The 25,171-nt window shown below is 45.6% G+C and overlaps 1 protein-coding gene across 1 annotated transcript in view; it reads left to right on the forward strand.

The window, feature by feature from the left end:
- FDXR (ferredoxin reductase) overlaps positions 1–25,171 on the forward strand; it is a 229,380-nt gene that overhangs the window by 105,352 nt on the left and 98,857 nt on the right. The window contains exons 8-9 of the mRNA XM_085617083.1: positions 7,629–7,713; positions 8,164–8,363. Of these exons, the coding sequence (XP_085473209.1) occupies positions 7,629–7,713; positions 8,164–8,363 (285 nt within the window). The remainder of the gene's footprint in view (positions 1–7,628; positions 7,714–8,163; positions 8,364–25,171) is intronic.

Raw genomic sequence — 25,171 nt, forward strand, 5'->3', positions numbered from 1 at the left:
TCCGTAGTAGGAATGAAGAAGCATTATCGGTAGTGGTTTTGTTGAAATCAAGCTTGGCACGTATAAGATCTGGTAAAACAGTTTTGCTAGAAGAAGTATAGAATTTATGCTCTAGGGACTTAATATGCGCGAGCAATTCTTTCTGTTTATTGAGAAAGCGCTTCTTTTTCTTCGAAACAAAATCTATTACAAAACCACGAGCGGTTGCCTTGAAAGAATCCCAGATAACATGGGGGGCTAAAGAGGGATCGGAGTTGAGTAAAAAGAATTCTGTAGCAAAGGAGAGAAAGGCAGAGGAAAAAAGAGGGTCCATGAGAAGAGAGTTATTGAAGCGCCAACGAGAAGACTTGGGATGTGGAGGGAGAAGATCAAGGACTGTGACAATGGGAGCATGGTCTAAGATAACTATTGGTTCTATAGACGAAGATAGGAGATTTTGAGAGAGAGATTGAGAAAGGAAGATGTAATCAATCCGAGAAAAAGAGGCTTGGGGAGGTGAAAAGAAGGAATAATCTAGAGTGACAGGATGGGAAAGTCTCCATGAGTCAATAAGGTGTGAATTAGATACAGTGTCTAGAAATTGTATATGTGATTTGTGAGGTGTAAAGCGGGCAGAGGATTTACGATCAAGAAAAGGATCAACAATTTGATTACAATCCCCTCCCAAGATGAACATGGAATCACTGTGCTGAACACATTTCGAAGTGATTAAAGGCCAAAAATTACAGTCAGGGTGGGTAGGACCATAAACATTAAATACAGTTAAAGAAACAGAATTGATTAACAATTTAACTAAAACCCATCGACCTTCAACATCATTGTCTTGAGAGAGAACTTTACATTTGAGCTTCTTGTGACACAAAATGGCCACACCCTTCTTTTTGTTAGATGTAGGAGAAAATGAGACCGTTCCCACCCATCCTCTCTTTAGTTTAAGAGATTCAGCCTCAGAGAGATGAGTCTCTTGTAAAAGGACTAAATCAGGGTTGTAAGAAGCTAAATGGGAAAGCACTCTCTGTCGTTTAATAGGGTTAACAAAACCTTTCACATTCCATGAAATAACTTTGAATTGAAAAGACTAAAATTGTAAGAAACAAAGAAAAGCCATAAGTACAAAAAGATTATAAACAGTGCCAACTGATACATGAGAAAAAGGGGCGAGACAAGGAAAGAGTCAAAAGATACAGAAAGATAAAGGGAAGGGAAAGAGGGAAAAAGGCAAGAAAGAAAAAGTACAAGGAGAGACAGTACATATCCAAATAGGACGACTGAAGAAGACATACCTGAAGGGGGAGAAGGAGATGACATGACAGTGGGGTATGGGAGGATTCGACAAGAGTGACCTCCTAAGCCAGGAAAGCCACATACTGCACCAGGACGGGGAATGAGTAAGACGAACCGTGTGGGATGAAGGAGGACACATCGGCAATCTAGGAAAGGAAGAGAGAAACAAATTATACAAAAATTATGCTAAACAAAAACCACAGGAAGGCCAACAACATATGAAAAAAGGAATCCAATCCGGAAACACAAAGGAACCACATCAAAAAGAGAAGAACATATGCCAGGATAAAAAACATATCCACAAAACCTGCAAGAAAAACGGGAAAGCCAAATAGTAATCAACCATTAGCGGGATTGGAAGTATCCATGCCAGCATTAGTCTGAATATGAATGAAGTTCTTGAGTTCAGCTGGATCTTGAAAGGACCAAGTATTGTTTTGGTGAGTCACTTTGAAGGTACAAGGGTGAAATAGACCATACCTAGCCCCAAGAGAACGTAGAGGAGCTCGAAGAGACAGGAACTCTTTCCTTCTGGCAGCTGTGGCATTAGAGACCTCTTGAGAGAGAAAAACTCTCTGGCCCATCCAGGATACTTGACGCTTTGCTCGAGCAGCAGAGAGGACCAAAAGAAGATCAGTAAATTTTAGGAAGAGGATGATGACCCCTCGTGGTTTAGTTGAGGAGGAGGAACGAGGGCCGAGCCTATGGGCTCTTTGGATACTTAGAGAAGTAGTAGCAGGAATGTCCAAAAGTTTGAGAAGAAAAGAGGAGAAAAACGCCACAGGATCATCTCCTTCCAAGGACTCCGGCAGACCATAAATGCGCAGGTTGTTTCTCCTGTTCCTATTTTACAAGTCCTCAGTGTGCTGTTGGAGGGTGAGAAGAGACTTCTCCAGAGAGGAAATACGCTGAGAATTAGTCTGAATCTCTGTGGCCTGCTGCTCCACAGAAGACATAAGAGTCTCCATTTTTGACCATTTGGCTTCAAAGAGCTGCATCTTCGTGTTGGTCTCCTCCGCAAATGGGCGCAAAGCGCGTATTTCCTCCAGCAGCATTTCCAACGAAATAGGTGATGAAGGGGTCTCAGATGGAGGAGGAGGAGAATCTTGTTTCAAGCGCTTAGACAAGGAAACAGAAGGAGAAGACTTGTTCAAGGCAGATTGCGATGGAGAAGCACGGCTAGAAGACGCTGTCGCCATTTGTTCTGTGGGAGAAGAGTGACCTGTCGATGAAGAAGAGTCAGTTGAAGGAGAGCTCTTCGAGGGCACAAAGACAAACTTTGGGTTGCGTAGCTTGCCCATAGAAGCTGGAGCTTGCCAATGACTGGACGAACAGTAAGCAATCCGCCAATGTACCTCGTGCGTGAAGAGCAAAAAATTCACTATGCTTAAATGGAGAACACAGAGGTCAGCAGGAACAGCAAAGATACATCAGATTGGTCGCACACTGCTACACCTACCAGTCGTGTTCCCCCAATGAAAATGGTCCCTGAAGGTCAGCGTCGGCGGATACACCTATGCTCAAGAGTGCGTGCAAGTATGCGTGGCGTGTGCCATCCCTGCACACGTGTTTCGAGGTAGTTGCCTCTCGTCAGCAGGGAGTAGGAAAATGAGAGTGGGGTTGCTGTGTAAGCTGCTAAAAACATAATCAGGTCTAGTACCTCTCTTAGCGTGCAGGTGCGTAACCATGAGTCCGTCGACTCCACCGGCTCAAGGGAGCCTGAATATAAAGTTACATCAGATTGGTCGCACACTGCTACACCTACCAGTCGTGTTCCCCCAATGACAAATCGGATTTTTATTTTTATTTCAGGAACAGCAAAGAACCACAGCAAAAACCATGGAAAAATCAAAAATCAGAATCAGTTCCAACCAGTAGTTAGAGTCAACTTCCAATGGCAACGAAGAAAACACCAGCCGGTGCGGATGACTTATGCGCAGAGGAACAGTAAAAACAGCTGCGGAGAGATCCCAGGATGTGGCGAGATTTCACCCTAAACATGAAATCCTCAAGGAAGAAAAAGGACGTATTCCTGAAGAAATCCTCAGATAGAGCATCTCAAGAAACATTTGGTGAGAAAAGTATACAGGCAGGGGTCCTCCGTGAGGCGATATTCATGAGAGGAAAGAAAGCGTTCCACTCTTTAAACTAACATGAGGTGATCATTCTTTCCAGGCAAAGCAGTGCTGAATAGAGAAATGTGGGAGACTGAAGGATTGGCGAAGCAGGAGCATGATAGGAACGTGAAGAGCATAAGGATAAAACCATTAAGTCATAGTATCAGAGTCCAGGCACTGAAGAGGTAATATGAGGAACATACCAGCGCCCTCCTCAGCTTCGTGCTCACGACGCGCTGATGACAAAATGGCGGTCGCGCTGAGGGAGTTACATGAAGGAGCGAGAGCGGGGCAAAAACTGCATAAAAAAGAAAACTGGCGCTCACATCTTAAGCGCGAAGCTGTCCGCTCCAAGGTGACACAAGAAGCAGACAAACGGCCGCAGATACCGGATCGGGAAGGAAAAGTCCGCCGCGGTGCAGGAGAGTTCCGAGCTCAGGCGGCCATCTTGTTCGGCGTCCAAGCCACGCCCCCACATTCAGAACACCTTAAGACGCCGCTGACATATCATTTCAAGAACCGAATAAACAAACATTTAGTAGAGTTTCAGATGACTCCAGAGAAACTGGGATGAAAATCCAAGTTAATGGGACATCACTGAAAATGCCTGTTTGTGTCCTTGTATCTGTTACTTTTGAAATTTACAAACAGCAATTGCTTGGCTTCACTAGTCTGAGAACCACCTGATCAGTTCAGTTTCAGTGCCCGGTAAGGGTGCAGCTTCAGTAAGTTTAAACCTAATGCAAGACCCTTTAATAAAGATCTTGGCTTCCAAAGTGAAGTGATACTTGATTCAGAGCTCTCATTTGGGCCACAGGTGCAAAGGCTGACAAACATTGTCCACTTTCGCCTATATAACCAATTTGTTGGCTACAGATAGTGCAGAACGCAGCCGCCAGGCTTCTGCACGGGCTCCCAAAATTTGCCTCAGTCTCCCATCTTCTCCACAAGCTGCATTGGCCGACGATCTCTAAGCGCATGAAATGTAATGCTTTATGCTTCATGTTCAAGGCTAGAGCTGGATGAGAACCACGCTTCATTCAGGATTTGGTGGTGCCTTATCAGCCCACTCGACCTCTGAGATCTCTGAACCGAGCCTTGTTCACTGTGCCTAGGTTCCGATTGACTCCCATGAAAGGGCGTATTTAGGCCCGAAACTATGGAATTCTCTTCCAGAGCTGTTTAGAAACTGTTTTTCACTACTGGCTTTCTGTAAAGATCTGAAGACCTGGCTTTTTAAATCTGATGCTCCTATGTACCCTTCCTGTTTGCACGGCGCCAGGAGACCCCTTTGGGCTGGCTCCGCACATTATAAAATTATAATGATATTAATAGTAATAATAATAAACCTGTCCAAATCATGTCCACTTATAAGTATCCTCACCCGTATCCTGCTCGGCCAAGCCATCGTTTTATGCAGACTTTTACACTGTTCCTCAGCTCTTTTTCAGTGCATTCTGAGTGACCCCTACAAACTACATGCTGTACATTACAGAGCTATGAGATTCGTTCTTGGTCTGAAGAAACATGAGCATCTTTTCCAAAGCACATTCCTCCCTTAATTGGCTACTTCTGAAAGTTCTAATTACTTAAAAAGCCATTTAAAAGTGAATAAAACCACCAAGCCCAAACTACCTACACAAAAGTGTTTTGTTTTCTGAATCTTAAGGCATCCTACTGTCCATCAACGGCCTTAATTCTCCTTCACCAAATGGCACCAACTTGATAACAAATGCCCGATAATAACTGGAACAACACTTTGTAACCAGCTACCCAGGTATTGCACTGGTTCTGCCAAGCGCAGCAGTTTCAAACCAACACTCACCTAACCAAACCGGTCATATGTTTGTGCTATAATACAATACAGCAAATGAAGTTAAGGATGAACAAAATCTAATGATGTTTCCCTATGTTGTCACTTGTCTGAAATCTAGAGCACAAACCTCACTAAAGTCTGAGGGCCTTTGGGTAGTTTAACCTAAAAATTATTAACCCCAATATTTATAAAGTTACGTACAAACAAAATTTCTTCAGAAGACATTCCGTGTGTTCTCCGCTTTGTTGCTACAATATCGAACAGAGTTGAGAGACCTCCGGGTATGGTAAGAATAACAGATGACCCAGAAGTTGGCTTGGGGTGACTGGCAAGGTGCCTTCAATTTGTGAGGACAGTTTCCCGCAGTTATAGATTTACCTACACTCAGTGTAACTATCTCCATCATACCAGTTCTCCTCTGAGGGTCCTCAGGGTATGTTCCCTTGGTCAATAACCGTGATCCCGAGATGTGCGGATGGTGAGGCAGCCTTCTACCACATGTTGTGGAGCCCAGTCCTTTCTCAGTGTTGGGTGGAGGAGCTGTGCTGCGTGCTGGACCTGACCGGTAGGCTTCTCCAGAACAGCCCACTGGCATGCTTGATGGGACTCATGAAAGCACAAAGAAAACGAAGCATGTGTGCAAGTTTATAGGTTTAGCACTTGAGTAAGTGACAAGGCAAATTGCCATGTCATGACGGACCACTTCCGCCCGCCACTCTGGAGCTGGTTAAGAGATTTGTAGAAGTGGACCTATGCAGAAACTACAGCATTGACTGATGTGCAGCGGTTGAAGGGCGGGGAGGGGGTAGATAAGTAATGAGAGATGGTGTCTTGGTGAAACGTAAACCAAGTCAGATAAACACCGCCCTTGATATCTTGTCAAGTGAGCTGTCCGTTCTCTGTACTACTTCAGTAGAGATGGCCCTGTTATTGCGCAGTAGGAACTGCCAAGTTGTGTGTCAAGTGAGGCCACGGGCTCGTGTTTTATTATAACCTAAGGAAATGTGGAGATATATCTCATCGTGCTGTTACTGTGGGATTTGGTGGGATAAGCCCTGGCACATAATGCTGCCACTGTGCTTCTGCTTCAAACCAGAGTATTTGTTTAAATTGGTTCCCCTTGAAGGCTATAGTTTAATTGAAAACTCCGGGTGTCCCCCATGTGTTAAGTAAGCGACAAAAAGGCTACCACATGCCAGTTACATTGCTTTAATATAAGTAATGATGTGTATTACATAATCGTAATGAAATATGATACTGAACTGATAAAAATGCATACTTGGAAAAAACTAAATATCTTCAGTAATTATAGCTGGTATTGTGCTGGTTTTTGCCATTTGATACTGTATTAATAAAATGTTACGCATTTCCCTGCAAGGGCATACCTTGGAAACAATAACTTTCTCTGCAAACGCAAGGGCGTGGACAAATAAATATGCATGTTATATTCCCCTCATGGAGCTCTTTGGTCATAGATTAAACGCAACTTCCCTCATCCGACTTCCAAGCATCCCCTGGGTGTGCACATGTGCCGTGACTGCCCACCAGTACTATCTTACCTACTCTGGCAGTGTTTGCTCATGTGACCCCCTATTCTGATATTTCAGGTGGCTTGAGATCCTCTATCCCATGCATTGGAGAGGCCGTGTGCATGTACCAATGTTCCTCTCCCTCCTATCCCTATCGAAGAATGACTGCTACACACTACACACCTGCCCAGATGGCATCTCATAAATATCAGCCCTAGGTCACTTCTTTCTACGTTTATACAATGGCATTATTTCCTCGTTCAGATTCTTCTATCACCGCTTTACGAATGATGCTCATCTCCATCTATTTCTCCTCACCCCTAGTCATGGGCAGTCGAGCACTGACTGACTCTGCTCACTTCTACTAATGCAGAATAGACATTGAACCAATCTTTTAACTGCAGTCGACAGATCACAACACATTCGACTACTCTCATAGACTGGAATGTAAACCTATCCCTATAGACCTAAAACCTCAGTCAGCAATTGAAATTGAATTCTTGCATATGCTTAGTGTACGGATAAGTGACCAGAGTGACTGCAGCAATGTTTCAGATGCTGAAGGTACATAATCTGAGCCCACATCAGCTTTATTGTCACAAGTGACATTGGCTTGGTGGCCTCCTGGTTGATTCACCTCAGAACATGTTCTCCCCTGAATACAACGTTATACACTTCGTCTTGCCAGATTTAATAAGGTAATAATGTTGCAAATATCTAATGCTACAAGGTTGTGTGTTTGCCTCCGACAGTGAGAAGAGGGCTTTCTGGCGCATCCTTTGCCAGCTCGGCCCTGTGTGTGTTAACCTCTTCTTTGAAGGCACTAGCTCCCTTGCTAGATCACATTGTAGTAATAAATCTGTTTCCATGTTATCTCACTAGGAGCTACGAGAGATGATTAACCTGCCCGGATCACGCCCACTGCTGCATCCAGCGGACTTCAAGGACCTCAGGGAGGCTACAAAAGGTGAGTAAAAGGCCTGGTCTACTGAGAGCAGTGACCTTTCTACTCCTCATGCCAGCGTGCTCTTGTCCTCTGTTAATGTTAACCTAGGACCAATACTTCCTTGTCTAAGGTACTGGTCTCTTTAGCCCTTACTGTGAAGACTGCTTGGTCCTTCAGCTGCTTTCCCTTGTCTCTGAAAGATGCTTTCCCTTAACCCTTGCAGCATCCTGCTTTGCCCTTGCATAACTCTCTCCTTTAGTTGAGATGCGGGTTTCTATCATTGCAGCAGTTGCTCTCGCTTAGCCAAGGAGCTACTTTCATCAGCTCGGGGTTGCCCTTTCCTGGCCTTGGAGGCTTTCCTCCCTGTCATCTTGAAGCGTGGCTGCTCTCCCTTGGCTTCAGGACTGCTATCCTTTCACTCGATGGCTGCTGTCACTTGACTGGAAGATGCCTCCCCTTCATTCATTCTAGATGCTCCCAGACCCAGAAAGCGACTAACCGAGCTGATGGTGAAGACTGCACTGGAAAGTCCTATGGCAAAAGAAGGTGAACGGTGGGCCTCTGCTTCTCGGGAATGGGGCCTGAAGTTCCTGCGAAGCCCTCAGGTGATCCTTCCTTCTTCTTCTAATGGGCGAGCAGCTGGCCTCCGATTGGCCATCACGAGACTGGAGGTAAGAACTCACCTGGGGGTATTGCTAGTGCGACACTAGGGTACTTGTTATATGTTGAATGAAAGTTATGGTTCGAGGCATATGAGCTGCAGATTGTACACTTAGCATAGGTCGCCATCTGGTGTTGGGCCCGGATGTTTGCAGTTTGTTTTTCTTCTTGGACAGTCTTTGGAAGTCACGAGTTTGGTGACTCCTCCTTCGGTCCGTACTGCGCATGGGCTTCGGCTCCATCCTCAGATTGTTTTTTTCCGCCATCGGGCTCGGATGTGATACTTCGTGCTCCGGCTTCGAACTTCTACGGTTCCAGCCTCGACGGAAAATCCTCGATTCTTCGAGTTCCTTCATCATCTTCATCTCTCGAAGCGGCACTTTTCTCCATCCCGTACATCGACACCGGCCTTCGGGCCCTCCGCGACTCCGGTCCCGGCCGATGGAAAGGACTCCGTTCAAAAAGTGCCCAAAATGTGGGTCTAAATTTCCCCACACCGACCTCCATCAGGTGTGTAACCTTTGCCTCTCTCCGGAACACGAGGCTAGAGACTGCCCCGCCTGCAAGTCTTTTCGATCGAAGAAGACCATCCGAGATCGAAGAGCTCGACGCACCATGGCGCACTCATCCTCGGCAGCTCCACCGGACATCTTCGGAGACGACGCCGAAGCTTCGGGGCAAACACACACCGAGCAGGAGGAAGACGTCGTCAGCGCTTCCGAGGCCGACGACTCCGACGTGGAGGACGTTACACCAGCGCAGCGGGCCGTGAGTACTATGCCCCCTCCCACCCCCGCGCCGAAAACCAAAGAGACTCAGGTAACTCCCTCGCCTGCCGGCCTGGGCAAAACCAAAACCAAAACTTCGATCACCCCACCTTCGGGCCCGGTGTCGAAGCACCCAAAGTCTCATGGCAGCTCGGGATCGAGCCAGCCGACACCCGGTGCCGAAAAACAGCATCCGGCACCGAAGACTGCAAAATCCAGCTCGACTCCGAAACCACCGGTGCCGAAGCCTGGACACTCGGCGCCGACCAAACACAAACACAAATCTGTCGGCACCGACGCTCCGGCGCCGAAACATCATTCGACGCCGAAACACCCGGAGACCTCAAAAAAGCATGGCGCACACAGACCATCGAAACCCCCGGTTCCGAAATCACCGGTGCCGACAGACGACTCGACACCGTTGGCTCTGTTTACACCAGACCCTTTACAAAAGACTTTGTCCAAAGATCCAAAGACTGGGCTTTTGACTTTAACTACCAAGAAAAGACGCCTTGATGCTCCGGCTCCTCCTCCTCCACCCAAAAGGAAGGACTCTGCTACTTCTCCCCTCAGAGTGCCCTCCCCACCACCGCCTCCCCTACCCACTCCACCTCCTCCACCGCCTCCACCTCACAGGTCTCCGCCACCTTTACCTCACTACGATCCGGCCCCATCCCCAGATCCGGATGATGGGGATCCGAACAATTACCCGGCGGACGCCCCAATGGATCCCACTCCACCAGGGACCCCAGATCCATGGGAGGATTACAATAACCCTGATATACCCAATGTACCTCAGGACGACCTATACCCATCAAGGCCGTCTCCTCCAGAGGACTCCTTAGGGTTTCATCATTTAGTGCAGAGAGCAGCACACTACCATGGGGTGGACATGCACAGTGAACCAGTAGAAGAAGACTTCCTACTGGATACATTTGATATACAAGACAAATCTACTTCCATTTTACCCATGCTTAAGGGTGTCACCAAGCACGCTACAGAGGTGTTCAAAGACCCTGTCAGAGCCAGAGTACTGAACCCTAGAATAGAGAAGAAGTACAAGGCGGCACCCACAGACCCTGCTTACATCAAGGGCCCTGCTCCCCTAGATTCCCTAGTTGTCTCCACAGCTAGAAAGCGGGCTAACTCCCAATCCTCAGGAGATGCCCCACCGCCAGACAAAGAATCTAAACTTCTGGACGCGTCTGGTAAACGCACCGCCTCCCAAGCTGCAAACATGTGGCGCATTGCAAACACACAAGCACTGCTTGCGCGATATGATAGAGCACACTATGACGAACTAGAGGCTCTTATGCAGCACCTTCCAGAAAAATACAAGCACAAGGCTCATGACCTCATACAGGAGGGTAAACTAATCACAAACACCTCCATTAAGTGTGCCCTCGATGCAGCCGACACTGCTTCTAGGGCCATAAATACCAGTGTCCTGCTTCGTCGCCACGCCTGGCTCAGGATCTCAGGGTTCAAACCTGAAGTCCAGGCATCCATACTCAATCACCCCTTTGACCAGGAAACACTCTTTGGGCCAAAGGTAGACGAAGCGCTCGAAAAGATGAAGAAAGACACAGACACAGCAAAGTCTATGGGGGCACTCCAAACACAAGCCTCCAAACGTTCCTTTCGACGCTCGTCCTTTCGTGGCACAGGTAGAGGCTCCTCCACCGATAACGCCTCTACCTCCTACAAGTCCCCTCCTCAAAATACCTTTTCAAAGGGCAATCAGAGAGGTGGTTACAGGGGTAACAACAATAAGGGCAGGGGCAAAACCAACAACACCCGTTCTGCCACCCCCCCCGCACAATGACTCCCCTCCGCTCCCCCCAGACCATTCCACTCCGGTCGGGGGCAGACTACAAAACTTTATCCACGTATGGGAGTCCATAACATCGGACAAATGGGTGACCCAAATCATTCGGTCAGGGTACTGTCTAGAGCTAACATCTACCCCACCCAATATCCCACCAAGGCACCGTCCAATGTCTCAAGAACATTCCACACTGCTCAAACAAGAGGTACTTTCACTCCTGCAAAAACATGCTATAGAGCAGGTCCCCGTCAACCAACGAAATCTAGGGGTCTACTCTCTATATTTCTTAATACCAAAGAGAGACGAGACCCTCAGACCCATTCTGGACCTCCGGCCTCTAAATGCCTACATACACTCAGACCATTTTCACATGGTCACTCTACAACAAGTCCTCCCACTCCTCTGCCAGGGAGACTTTCTCACAACCTTGGATCTGAAAGACGCATACTTTCACATTCCAATACACCCATCTCACAGGAAATACCTCAGGTTCGTGGTGGACGGGCAACATTACCAATTCACGGTTCTCCCCTTCGGGGTCACCACCGCACCACGGGTGTTTACCAAATGCCTAGCAGTAGTAGCAGCACACCTCAGACGTCAACATATTCACGTCTTCCCTTACCTAGACGACTGGCTGATAAAAGCCGCGTCCTACGACCAATGTGTGCAGCATACAAACAGCACCATCCAACTGCTCCACCAGCTAGGCTTCACGGTGAACTACCAAAAGTCCCACCTCATACCATCTCACACAAAGCAATACCTCGGGGCCACTATAGACACCTCCAAGGGTATTGCCTATCCAAACTCAGCCAGAATCACAAGCATTCAAGCCTTACGCAAAACATTCCTTCCTCAGCACTCTCTTCCAGCAAGAGTGTTTATGAAGCTCATAGGAATGATGGCGTCTTGCATTTTCATAGTGCCCCATGCAAGACTCCACATGCGTCCACTTCAAGAGTGCCTAGCACAACAGTGGAACCAGGCCCAGGGTCAGCTGACGGATCTGGTGTTGGTGGACGGCCGCACACATCACTCTCTGCAGTGGTGGAACACCACAAACCTTTCCAAAGGGCGGCCGTTCCTGGACCCGGTTCCTCAAGTGACTCTAACAGCGGACGCATCGCTCTCCGGCTGGGGAGCGCACCTTCTACACCTCACCATGCAAGGTCTATGGACGCCACAGCAAAAATCGCTCCACATCAACCATCTGGAGCTCTTGGCGATCTTTCTAGCCCTAAAATCTTTCCAAAAACAGATTTCGGGCAAAGCAGTCCTCATCCGCACAGACAATATGACTGCAATGTATTATATCCAAAAACAGGGGGGGGACACACTCTCCCCAGCTCTCCCGCTTAGCCCAGAGCATATGGAGATGGGCAATTCCTCAAAACATCTTTCTCCTGGCACAGCACGTTCCAGGCGTACAAAACACCATGGCAGATCTGCTCAGCAGACAAACGCAACAAATACACGAATGGGAACTGCATCCACAAGTTCTTCACCCATTCTTCCAACAGTGGGGGCATCCTCAGATAGACCTCTTCGCCACCCACGAAAACAAAAAATGCCCAAGCTTCGCCGCCAGATACCCACACCCATTGTCCAAGGGCAATGCGATATGGATGAACTGGTCAGGCAGATTTGCATACGCCTTTCCACCTCTCCCACTAATTCCATTAGTGGTCAGGAAGCTACAACAGCACTCCCTCACACTCATTCTGGTAGCTCCGACGTGGGCCAGGCAGCCGTGGTACACCACGCTACTACAACTGTCAGTGGTACCACATCAAAAACTGCATCTATCCCCATGCCTCCTAACCCAGAACCATGGAGAAATCAGGCACCCGGACCCAGCTCAGCTCAACCTGGCGATCTGGCTCCTGAAATCCTAGAATTCGGATACCTTAACCTTCCCCCTGATTGTATGAACATCATCATGGAAGCCAGACGTCCTACCACTAGAGCATGCTATGCCGCAAAGTGGAAAAGATTTGTAATTTACTGCCGTAACAATACAATCAACCCTCTAGATGCATCCATACAGCACATCATATGCTATCTGCTCCATCTTCACAGGTGTAACCTGGCATATTCATCCATACGCCTACACCTAGCAGCGATCGCTGCTTATCTACAAAACAGGCAGCATTTATCACTCTTCAGAGTGCCCGCTATTAAAGCCTTCATGGAAGGCCTTAAACGAGTAATTCCTCCCAGGGCACCACCTTCCCCTGTATGGAATCTAAATTTAGTTCTTACACGACTAATGGGTCCGCCCTTCGAACCAATGCACAAATGTGAGCTACAGTTTCTCACCTGGAAAACAGCTTTCCTTGTAGCTATCACTTCCCTTAGAAGGGTTGGTGAAATACAAGCGTTCACCATACAGGAACCCTACATACAAATGCATCACAGCAAGGTCATACTTCGTACAAATCCGAAGTTTCTGCCCAAAGTCATTTCCCCCTTCCACCTCAATCAATCAGTGGAATTACCTGTCTTCTTCTCGCAACCCCAATCTGTTGCAGAAAGGGCCTTACACACACTTGATGTAAAAAGGGCGTTACTATACTACATACAAAGAACGCAACCCTTCAGGAAGACTAAACAATTGTTCGTTTCCTTCTCTCCACCACATAAAGGCAACCCCATTTCAAAATCAGGGATAGCTAGGTGGATTGTAAAATGCATACAAATTTGCTATCAAAAGGCAAAGAGAACATTATCTGTTCCCCCTAAAGCCCACTCTACAAGAAAGTTAGGGGCTTCTATGGCTTTTCTAGGGAATATACCCTTAGATGACATCTGCAAGGCAGCCACATGGTCTACACCGCACACCTTCACAAAACACTACTGTGTAGATGTGCATTCCAAGCAGCAAGCTAGGGTGGGCCAGGCTGTACTAAAGACACTTTTTCAAACAGCTGCAACGGATACCGGTGGTCGCCGCTAAGGTTGGGTACTGCTATATAATCTATGCTAAGTGTACAATCTGCAGCTCATATGCCTCGAACGGAATATGCTACTTACCAGTATGCATCTGTTCTTGGCATGTAGAGCTGCAGAGTTGTACACGCCCACCCGCCTCCCCGGCTACCTGTATCCGTTCCAGTACATCTTATTTAGATACAACACATGGGTTTCTCACTGTTATTACTACGCTCCATCATTTCCCTGTTGGCGAAAAACAATCTGAGGATGGAGCCGAAGCCCATGCGCAGTACGGACCGAAGGAGGAGTCACCAAACTCGTGACTTCCAAAGACTGTCCAAGAAGAAAAACAAACTGCAAACATCCGGGCCCAACACCAGATGGCGACCTATGCTAAGTGTACAACTCTGCAGCTCTACATGCCAAGAACAGATGCATACTGGTAAGTAGCATATTCCTTCTCCAGTATTGGGGTGTCTTTCATAGATTCACATGCTTGAATATTCCCCATCGTCGAAGTGGGAGTCCCACGGTACATAACATAGCAATGTAGTAATAACATAAGCCAATATAAGCATAAAAGAAAGTAAAACCATAGTGTTTTTATGGATAGACCACTTGTCACTTCTATAACATATTACTGTCATTATGTTTTAGTCCAAATTCCAGCCAATCAGGCGTCCGCACCCTCTTAGAATGTTCTCCTCAGAGGCTCAGGTCCTCAGATTTTCTACTGCACGTCGTGTGAAGGGAGTCTTCCTGAGCTAAGCTCAGTTTTTTTCTCATTTCTTCTCAGAAAGTTAGCTTTATGATGTCTACTGCCAAGAAATCCCTCTTCAGACCTTGTGGAAACTGTGGTAAACAGAGACTTCATTCTGAAGACCCTCATAAAAAATGCATCTATTGCCTATATCCTGAACATCAGGTAAAGGATTGTAAAATATGTGGAACCTTCTCTCAGAAGACTCTAAAGGACAGAAAAGGGTGTCTCCTTCTGTGGATACAGAAGTTGAAGACTTCAGAGAACCCTCTCTCAGATGTGGAGAGTTTGTCATCAATCAAGACATCTTCATTCTTGAAAAGGACCAGTGAGTATCAAAAGGTTTCTCCAAAACCTAAAGTGGTGAAGAAACATCATGTGGATAAGCCCACTATCCAACCTTCAACTTCAAAAGGGTTGATTTCTTCCCCTCTGAGTCTTTCTGCACCTTCTACGCCCCCGAGATCTGATTCTCAGGAGTCAAAGACTCCATCTGCGCAGTTTTTACATCAGAAACTGCCTATCTGATCGACGAGCTCATAGTCGCTTACTCCGTCGACGAGAGCTGCTGTCGTCGCGTCTACGTCGATGACTTCAACTTCTGTGTCTATGAAGCCAGCTATGATCCTGTCGTCTGCATCTTCACCGTCGATGTTGGTGGCTGTTAAGGTGAGACCTATTTCGTCTACAGTGCCTTTGACTTCGTCGACGGCGGCAAGCAAACACAGGAAAAAGCATTCGCCGACGGTGGCTACGTCGTCGACGGTGGCTCCGTCGTCGACGGTGTCTCAACGACGTTTATCGTTGACGGTAACGGCTACAACTGCATCCATGGATCTAGTACCATTGAAGGCTTCAAGCTCTTTGCTTCAACGGCGAGATTCCTCTTTGGATACCCTAATGCCAATTCAAACTCCTTCTCAACCTCCAGCTGAATTATTTTCTTCTGATGATGAGGAATCGGAGGATAACGACAGATTTCGGGCTGCTCGCAGTCCTTCTGAACTTCTTATAAATGTCAGGACTCTGATGATGATGACCTACAGGAAGAGGATTTTTCTACTTGTGAAACACAACCTGCGCAGGAACTTCCTATCGCACAGATACCTTTAACTCTTATTTCCAACCTCCAGTTCATGTTGGATGATTACTACCGCCGTTTTCCACGTTCAGTACAGGCTTTTCCAACGCCGCAAGTACCTCCACAACCTCTTCCTACTGGAGAATCAGTTGCCACACCGACGTCGGCGACCAGAATTCAACATCACGATGTTCCTCAAATCATAGAGGAGGACAATGATGACAAGAATGATGATGAAGGTGACAAAGAAGAAGGTGAGCTGGATGACGGATCCCTTCTTTTCCGCTGCTCATGCTCCTCTGGATTCTCCACCGGTCGACATAGGTGGTTTTCATTTACTCATGGAAGGAGCAGCAAACAGATTCCACCTTCCTATGACCACCAGAGAGGAAGATTGTTTCCTATATGATTTTAAAGATCAGCCTCAAAAACAAGTCCGCTCTATTCCAATCATCGATTTTATTTGGCAAGAAGGCCTCAAGCTCATGCAAACTCCAAATTCTATTCCAGCTGTTCTACCGAGGCTGGATAAGAAATACAAAGCCCCTGCAAATTCACCTGCTTGTATCATTTCGCAACCAAAGCCTGATTCCATTATTACTCAGGCGACACAGCGTCGATCCAGAAACCCATCATTTCCACTATCTGCACTGCCAAACCGAGAGGGTAGACGCCTTGATGGTATTGGCAAGAAGTTTTCCACTATGGCGGCAACTACAGTTCGTGCGGCCAATTCTTTAGCTATCTTGGGCCGTTACGACCGCCAAATGTGGTCTGACATATCATCACTTGTAGATCTAATACCAGAGACGTCTAAAACAGAGGCATTAAAAATTCTTCAAGACGGAGAAAGAATTTCCTTGGAAATTATCGATTGTGCTATTGATGTGTCTTCCACTGGTTTCCGGCTTTTGGCTGGTGCAGCAGTCCTCAGGCGTCAGGGCTGGCTAAAGGCCAAGTACTTCCGTCAAGAGGTACAGATAAAAATATTGGACATGCCTTATGACGGTGAATCAATGTTTGGCCAACATATCGACGATGCCCATCAAACAATAAAAAAAGGACACCGACACTGCCCGTGCTCTCGGAACTCTACAGTTTAAAAAGCAGCCTTTTTCGAGGCGCAAGAGGACGTGGCTCATCTTCTGCCTTTCGCGGAAACTCCAATCAATACAGACCAGGACAACACCGCTACTCCTCCCAGAATCAGCAATCGTATAGACAACAACATTCTTCGTCCTACAGACAATACAGAGGTAAATCCTCTTACAGAGGAAAGGATTCCTCCAAAAAACAATGACTTTCACCATTCACCGTCCCAGAGTCCTCCTGCTTTTTCAAGAGTTGGAGGTCGAATCTTCCACTTCTACTCCAAATGGTAACTAATTACTACCGATCAATGGGTTCTGGATATTGTGCGTAGGGGACACGCATTGGAATTTGTAAAGATTCCTCCATATTCTCCACCAAAAGGTCCCCCTCCTGCTCACCTAAAGGAACTTTTAAAGGTAATTTTATTAAGAAAGGGCGCGATCGAAGTGGTGCCAAAACTACAGAAGGGCAGAGGATTTTATTCAAGGTTCTTCCTCATACAGAAAAAGTCGGGAGAATGGTGCCCCATCTTGGACCTACGTGCCCTGAACAAATACATCAAAAAATTAACTTTTCGCATGTTGTCCCTTCAGGAGGTACTTCCTTTTATATCCCAAGGAGAGTATATGACAACTTTGGATCTTCAAGATGCTTATTTTCATCTTCCCATTCTGCCGAGGCACAGAAAATTTCTCAGATTCAGAGTGGCCGGAAAAGACTTTCAATTCAAAGTTCTTTCATTCGGCCTTCGTTCCGCTCCCCGAGTGTTTACAAAAGTCCTTGCACCGGTGGCAGCTTACCTTCGCCTACAAGGAGTGCAAATCTTTCCATACTTAGACGACTGCCTGCTGAAGGCAAAGTCGTTCGAACAAGCATCCAAACAAACTCTTTTCTGCAGGTCCCTCTTCCAATCCCTGGGCCTCACATTCAACATGGACAAGTCTCAATCTCTTCCAGCTCAAAACAGACTGTTCTTGGGAGCCATTCTAGACACCAAGCAAGCAAAAGCTTTTGTGTCGCACAAAAGACGTCTACGCCTTCGCAATCTAGCAGCTTCCATCCGTCTAAAAGAGTCAGTTTCTGTCCGACAGTTGAAATCTTTCCTAGGAATGTTGTCCTCCTGCATTCCTCTAGTCCATCACTGCCGCCTGAAAATGAGACCTGTCCAGGAGGAATTGGACAGACAATGGGCTCAAGTCACAGGATCCTTCAGCGATCTAGTCAGTCACATCTCGAATGAAAAGAGCTCTTTTGTGGTGGAATCTCGAAGAAAATGTCTCTTCAGGTCATCCATTCCTGGTGGACACTCCAAATTTCACTCTCACGACAGACTCATCTCTCGAGGGTTGGGCAGCGCACTTGCAAGGACTAACTGTAAAAGGCAAGTGGAACGTTCAACAAAAGACATGGCACATCAACCTGCTGGAGTTACTGCCCATTTTTCTGGCTCTGAAAGCTTTTCGCAGCATCATATGAGGAGCCTCGGTGTTGATCCGAACGGACAACACAACGTGCATGCACTACATCAACAAACAAGGAGGCACAAGGTCCATCTTGCTGTCCCTCCAGGATCAACAAATTTGGGATTGGGCGATTCAACATCACATCGTCCTCACAGCAGTGCATGTTCCGGGAGCGGCGAACAATCTTGCGGATTCCCTAAGCAGGTCATCCACGACCAATCACGAATGGGAATTACATCAAGCCACTCTGGATCACATTTTTCGGTTATGGGGTGCCCCGAATCTGGATCTGTACGCAACACATCTGAACAGTAAATGCCTGTTCTACGCAAGTTGGCTTCCCCAACCAAAGTCAGGCAGGAATGCCTTTTTGATGAACTGGTCGAAAATATATGCCTACACTTTTTCACCGATACCTCCAGTCCCCAAAGTTCTGCGAAAAATGAGGAACGAACCCTGTCACATTATTCCCATAGCTCCCTGGTGGCCTCGACAAATCTGGTTCACGGAACTCCTGCTCCTGTCACAGTGCAACCCGATCATTCTTCGCCCTCTTCCAAATCTTCTGACTATGGAACACGGCCAAATTTGTCATCCCGATCCAGCATCTCTACGTTTAGCGGCTTGCAACCTGAGCACTATGAATTTGTAAATTTGGACATTCCTTTAGACTGCAGAGAGGTCTTGGCTAAGGCTAGAGCAGATTCAACTGTGAAAACATATAAACTCAAATGGAAAAGATTCTGTCTATGGTGCAATGAAGCTCAAGTACATCCTATTCATTCCAAGCCAGAACAACTCTTGCCTTTCTTTTTACACCTGGCAAAATCAGGCCTCTCGTACTCTACCCTTAAAGTTTTTCTTGCAGCAATCTCAAGTTTACGTCAAGATGGCTCCAACTCGCTTCACTTGTCAAGAGTAATTCAACAATTTTTATGGGGTCTTTTTCGAATGTTTCCTCCAATTCGTTGACCACCTCCACCTTGGCATTTGAACATTGTATTAGCACAGCTCATGAAAACCCCCATTTTGAACCAATCCATAAGGTCGATCTCAAATACTTTACTTGGAAGACTACTCCTGGCTCTTACTTCCTCTCGCCGGATCAGTGACTTACAGGCTTTTACTACTAAACTGCCTTTTCTTCCATTTACCAAAGACTCTGTCTTGCTCCCCACCAATCCGGCCTTTATCCCCAAGGTGGCATTGGATTTCCACCTCAATGAACCAGTTATTTTAAAAACGTTTTTCCCTGATCCTCAAACTCCTGCAGAGAAGACACTTCATTCTTTAGACGTCAAGAGATGTCTGAAAATTTACCTTAAAAAAACGGCTACTATTCGTAAAAATGACCAACTTTTTGTGGCCTACGGTCAGATGCGAAAGGGTCATCCGGTCACCAAACAAACAATTGCACGCTGTATATCTACTGCAATTGCCTTTTGCCATCAACAAGCTGGAAAACCACTTACGGCAACTGTTCGAGCACATTCTACCAGAAAGGTTTCCTCTTCCACTGCGCTATTTGCGGGGGTGCCTCTTCAACACATCTGCAGAGCTGCAACATGGTCCAGCAGACACACCTTTACAAGACACTACTGTCTGGATGCTGCTGACAACACTGACACAGCTGTGGGACAGGCAGTTCTTCGTAATCTTTTTAAATAAGGTGAGCCTCTGATGCTTCCCTCCTCCTGTATACAAGGTACTTTTGTTGTTTTTATCTATCTATCTATCTATCTATCTATCTATCTATCTATCTATCTATCTATCTATCTATCTATCTATCTATCTATCTATCTATCTATCTATCTATCTATCTATCTATCTATCTATCTATCTATCTATCTATCTATCTATCTATCTATCTATCTATCTATCTATCTATCTATCTATCTATCTATCTATCTATCTATCTATCTATCTATCTATCTATCTATTGTATTTATATACCTATAGTCTTTTCGAACTGGGTATTGTGGTTACATTGATTCTTATGTACCTTGTATTGTTCTGATATTGCTGCTCACTACTCTTATTCAAGCATGTGAATCTATGAAAGACACCCCAATACTGGAAAAGAACAAAAGTTACTTACCTGTAAACTGTGGTTCTCCAGTATTGGTGTCTTTCATAGATTCACATGCGACCCACCCTCCTCCCCTCAGAGGCTCTTTTTTCTACTTAACTCTATATCACTCTTGTGCTATGAAAATCTAAGGGCCTGAGCCTCTGAGGAGAACATTCTAAGAGGGTGCGGACGCCTGATTGGCTGGAATTTGGACTAAAACATAATGACAGTACTATGTTATTGAAGTGACAATGGTCTATCCATAAAAACTCTATGGTTTTACTTTCTTTTATGCCTATATTGGCTTATGTTATTACTACATTGCTATGTGATGTACCTTGGGACACCCACTTCGACGACTGGTAATATTCAAGCATGTGAATATATGAAAGACACCAATACTGGTGAACCACAGTTTACAGGTAAGTAACTTTTGTTCTTCTAGCTGACACTACAATTAAAAGTTTTGTCATAGTTTGGGAAAACATGCAAACACCAAGCTGGGAATACCGATTTCAACATGTTATTCCCCATTCCTTTTTGGCCTACTGTAGAAAAACTTGTAATCCACTGGTAATACTGATACCCCGGTTTTGATAATTCTCTATCTTGTATTGCTACCGTCATTTAGGGTCAACTTGTAATGAGGTCCTAGGTCTTGTGCTGCAAAGGTCAAATTTATAGTGCGTTGCAATATGCCTAGGGCCACTATGAACCATAAGTTGCAGATTTCAGCCAAAACATTTTCAAGCTCAAACAAATCAAAAGTTACTGGAAAAAACAATGTGATGCTGCGCAGTGGCAGGCCCTTTGCAAAGGTTAACTTTCAGCTGCCAATTGCTGTATTAAAATGTTAAACTGTTATTAACAAGACAAATCTTTGGCCAAGACAGTACTAATGTGTGTTAAAATTGAAACACAAAGGTTACTTACTTGAAGTCCTAGTTCTACATGGTTGGAATCTTCATTGATCTCAAGCTTTGAATCATCTCCTGCTGTCTGTGTGGACCCGGAGCACTTTGCCAATGATCTATTGTTCATCCATTATACACAGGATGTGAGGACTCCAAATAGTGAATGCAGCAGTCCTTCAAGAGTGAATTTATTCCGAAAAAAACTACGGGTTCATCCTGATAACATGTTTAATGCTACATTTCAATGTCGCAAACACAGATTCAAATGTGGAAGAACCTAAGTTAATAGATTTCTAATGCCAAACAGCTGTATATTATAACAAACACATAATAATAATCTTTTTTATAAACATCTAAGTAAAATATGTACATTAAGTGAACAGTTTCTTTTTACTGTCCAATTTCTACTTGAAGAGATTCTTTAGTTTCTAATCCTACTCTAGAATCTGCTGGAGTACCTATGGCAAAGCAATAATGTCTAGAAAATGTATGTATTGACTTCCATGTTGATGCTTTACAAATGGCCACAATAGAAACATTTCACAGCTATGCAATGGAAGCTGCCTCAGCCCTAGTAGAATGAGCTTCGGGTCTGCCTGGAAGAGGTCTCTTTGCTTGTTGTTAGGAAGTTGTGATGCATAATACAGCCATCTAGGAATGGATTGTTTAAAGGTAGATTCTCCTGGTCTCATTTTACCATAGTTAACAAACAGCAGATTAGACTCACATTTGGAGATAAAAATGTAAAACTCTTTCAGTGTCGTAGGTGTGGAAGCATTGTTCATCCAGGGAGGAAGATTTCAAGAAAAAAGTTGGTTAGGTGATCGCCTGATTAATATGAAAATCAGATACTGCCTTAGCTTGGAAAGCAAAGTTTGTTCTATATACTGCTCTATGAGAGTGGGATATAGCATAAGTTCTGTTTTGGAGAGTGCTAGTTTTTTGCTAAACTTTCTAGAAGAAGTGATAGCAATTTAAAAGACTGCTTTCCAAGAAACATGTTGTAACATAGCGTGGGTTCAAAAGGTGGGCCAATTAATGTGTTAAGACAAGAGGGAAGACTTTTTTCTTGCCTTGTAGAGAATCTTTAGCCACAGGTACTTTGAAGGAAGGAGCCTGTAAGAGCAATATTCTATAGGCTGTGATGGTCAGTAAATGAACTTTTATGGAGGAGAATTGTAGTTTTGAATTTCCCAAATGTAGTAAATGCGTAAGTAGAAATTCTTCTTGGCATTTAATGGGATCGGGACCATTGTTTTGACACCATTTGCAAAATAATTTCCATTTGATTGCATTGCAATGTCTGGTAGCGGGACACTTTTGCATGCATGCTGGAGGCAGTCCTAGAAAACGGTACTGTCCGACTTCAGAAACCAGCTGCCAAACTCAGTGATGTCTGATTTGGATGTAGAATATGGCCCTGGAGTCTCGATAATAGATTAGGTTTGAGTGGAAGTCTCTTGTGTGGAGCAATCATTGAAGTCATAGAATATGTCATGAGTGATGCAGTGCATAGTGGGGGCGCAAGTTGTATTTAGCTCTTCTAACTATAACAAGTGAATTTCTGTGTTTTTTTAGTTCAAAATGTTAATGTTGTTACTGACATATTCACCTAACTATATTGTTACTTTAACCTTGTGTTTTTTTCAGTGAATTACTAGTGTTTAACATAAAGTGATATTTTATTACCATATGTAAAGAAAACACCTCGCCGCACACGGCTCTCTGCCACAGTCTGCAAACCCCACATTCAGTACGGCCTTTGGCTGTGCACAGCACTGGCTGCGACCATCCCTTTAGCCACCCCACCTGGAGCCAGCACTGTTGCATGCTACTAACGCAGAAGAGATGGGGCCAAACGGGTGGAGCTTGTACGTGAGTTGGCGATTTTGAATACTCCGTAGCAATTAAAAGGGAGAACCGTGGACTGTGCCTTCAGACCATGAGACAAGAAAAATCCACTTGTCTTGGACAGTCACTACAAAAGAGATTGCACTCTAATAAATCAATGATGTATTTACCTCCATCAAGGATTTCAGATTGTTTTTCAATGTGCAATTGTAGAGAAAACACACTCTCAGCCTGGAAAATGGCGGGAATCCTGTTGCATTCTCCTAATGTAGAAGGGACGGGCCAAACAGTTGGAGCTTATAGGCCCCCCTTCCCAAACCTATATTGGCCCCAGAGACCCCATCCCCCGGGATCTACGTTTAGTATGGGTGGGTGACCTGCTGCCTCGCACGGCACCCACCATACACCTGTTGGGGGCTGCGGGGGGAGCCCCAGGCCCCCACAGCCCCAGCTGGCTCCACGCATTCTGTAGGAGACGAGACTGCTCCTTCCCACAACAAGTAGCTATTTATGCTGCTCCTTCCGGGCGGGAGCAATATCTTAATCTGTTTTCCTGCCTGCATGCAGGCAGGGAAAAAGATCATAAGACTGCTATCAGCTGGCAGGAGCACTTTTAAAACTCCCACCTGCTTGGAGAAGTCTTTGTTTGCACTCCCGTTTGGCAGGAGCTTTAAAAAATGCTGCCGCCAGGCTGGAGCAATCAGGAGGTTTCCCTAGCCGCGCCGGTGTGGGCAGGGGACTGCTGTATCTCAGGGATGGGCTCCCATAGACAAAGTATGTGAGTCAGCCCCAGGCGTTTGGGTCCCTGCAGCCATAGATGGCTCGTGGGGGGGGGGGGAGGGGACCAAGCAGACCAGATCCTTTTTTTGGTATTTAACCGGGCCGGTAAGGCTCAGGTAGGGGGCTGTGTTCCCCTCTCCCCTTATGTAATGTAGTCCTGAAGGTGGGCTCCACGGGGCCTATATTGACTTGGGGAGGGGGACCGCACTACTCCCTCCCTTTAATTAAACAATGCTGCCCTGGGCCGCCATTTTGTTTTTGTTTGTCCTATCAATTCCGCAATAGTCTTACTGGATCGCATAAAAAATTGGGAGACTTTTTTTTGTTTCTTTTGTTTTGGGCCGGGGGGGGGAATATCCCTGAGGGGGAGCAGGGTATCCCTACCATGCACCTTTTATATAATCTTTTTTATTTTAAGACTGAGCACTAAGTCCCTGAGTCCTGTAATGTTTGCTAGCAACATTTTTCTCATGTAATGGCAGCCAATCAGAGTGCTCGCCCCAGCGGGAGCGAGATGGCTCAAGGGAAATAAAGCTCCCTGGGCCAATCAGAACGCTCTATTTTTTTTAATTGGGTTCGAGGAACTCTCGCAAGAGTCTCTTGAACCCAACGGTCCAGATACACAAATGTTTTTCAACCTTAATGTCTAAAAAAAGTTCTGAACATATTTACACCCAATTACAAAAAGCACAACTTGCATACCAAGTTCTAGCTGCCTGCCAAATTTGGTGTAATTCTGTTCAGCAGCCTTGCCTAAAGAAGTATATGGAAAATGCATGTGGATGTTGTGTTTTGGGACCCCCATTGTTTCTCGGCTCCCACTTGACAGATCACCCTGAAACTTTCCATGCACATACTAGGCAACAAAGAGCACTTTTCTGTAAAGTTTCATGAAGATTCCTTAAACGGTGCCAGAGTTGTTACCATCTCAAAAAATGCTTTTCCTTTGGAAACTCTGACCTAACTAGAAATAACCAGTGGCAGTCACCACTGGGAGATATTCTCTCTCTCTGTCTCTCTGTCTCTCTGTCTCTCTGTCTCTCTCTCTCTGTCTCTGTCTCTCTCTGTCTGTCTGTCTGTCTCTCTGTCTGTCTCTGTCTGTCTCTCTCTCTCTCTCTCTCTCTAGGTATGGATGTATATATGTAGATGTGTGTGTGTGTGTATATATGTAGATGGATATCTATATAGATATCCATATAGATATATCTATATAGATGTATATACAATCTATATAGAGATATATATATGTATAATCTATATAGATATATATAATCC

This window comes from Triturus cristatus, chromosome 7 (assembly GCF_964204655.1).
Source record: "Triturus cristatus chromosome 7, aTriCri1.1, whole genome shotgun sequence".
NCBI classification, from domain to species: domain Eukaryota; kingdom Metazoa; phylum Chordata; class Amphibia; order Caudata; family Salamandridae; genus Triturus; species Triturus cristatus.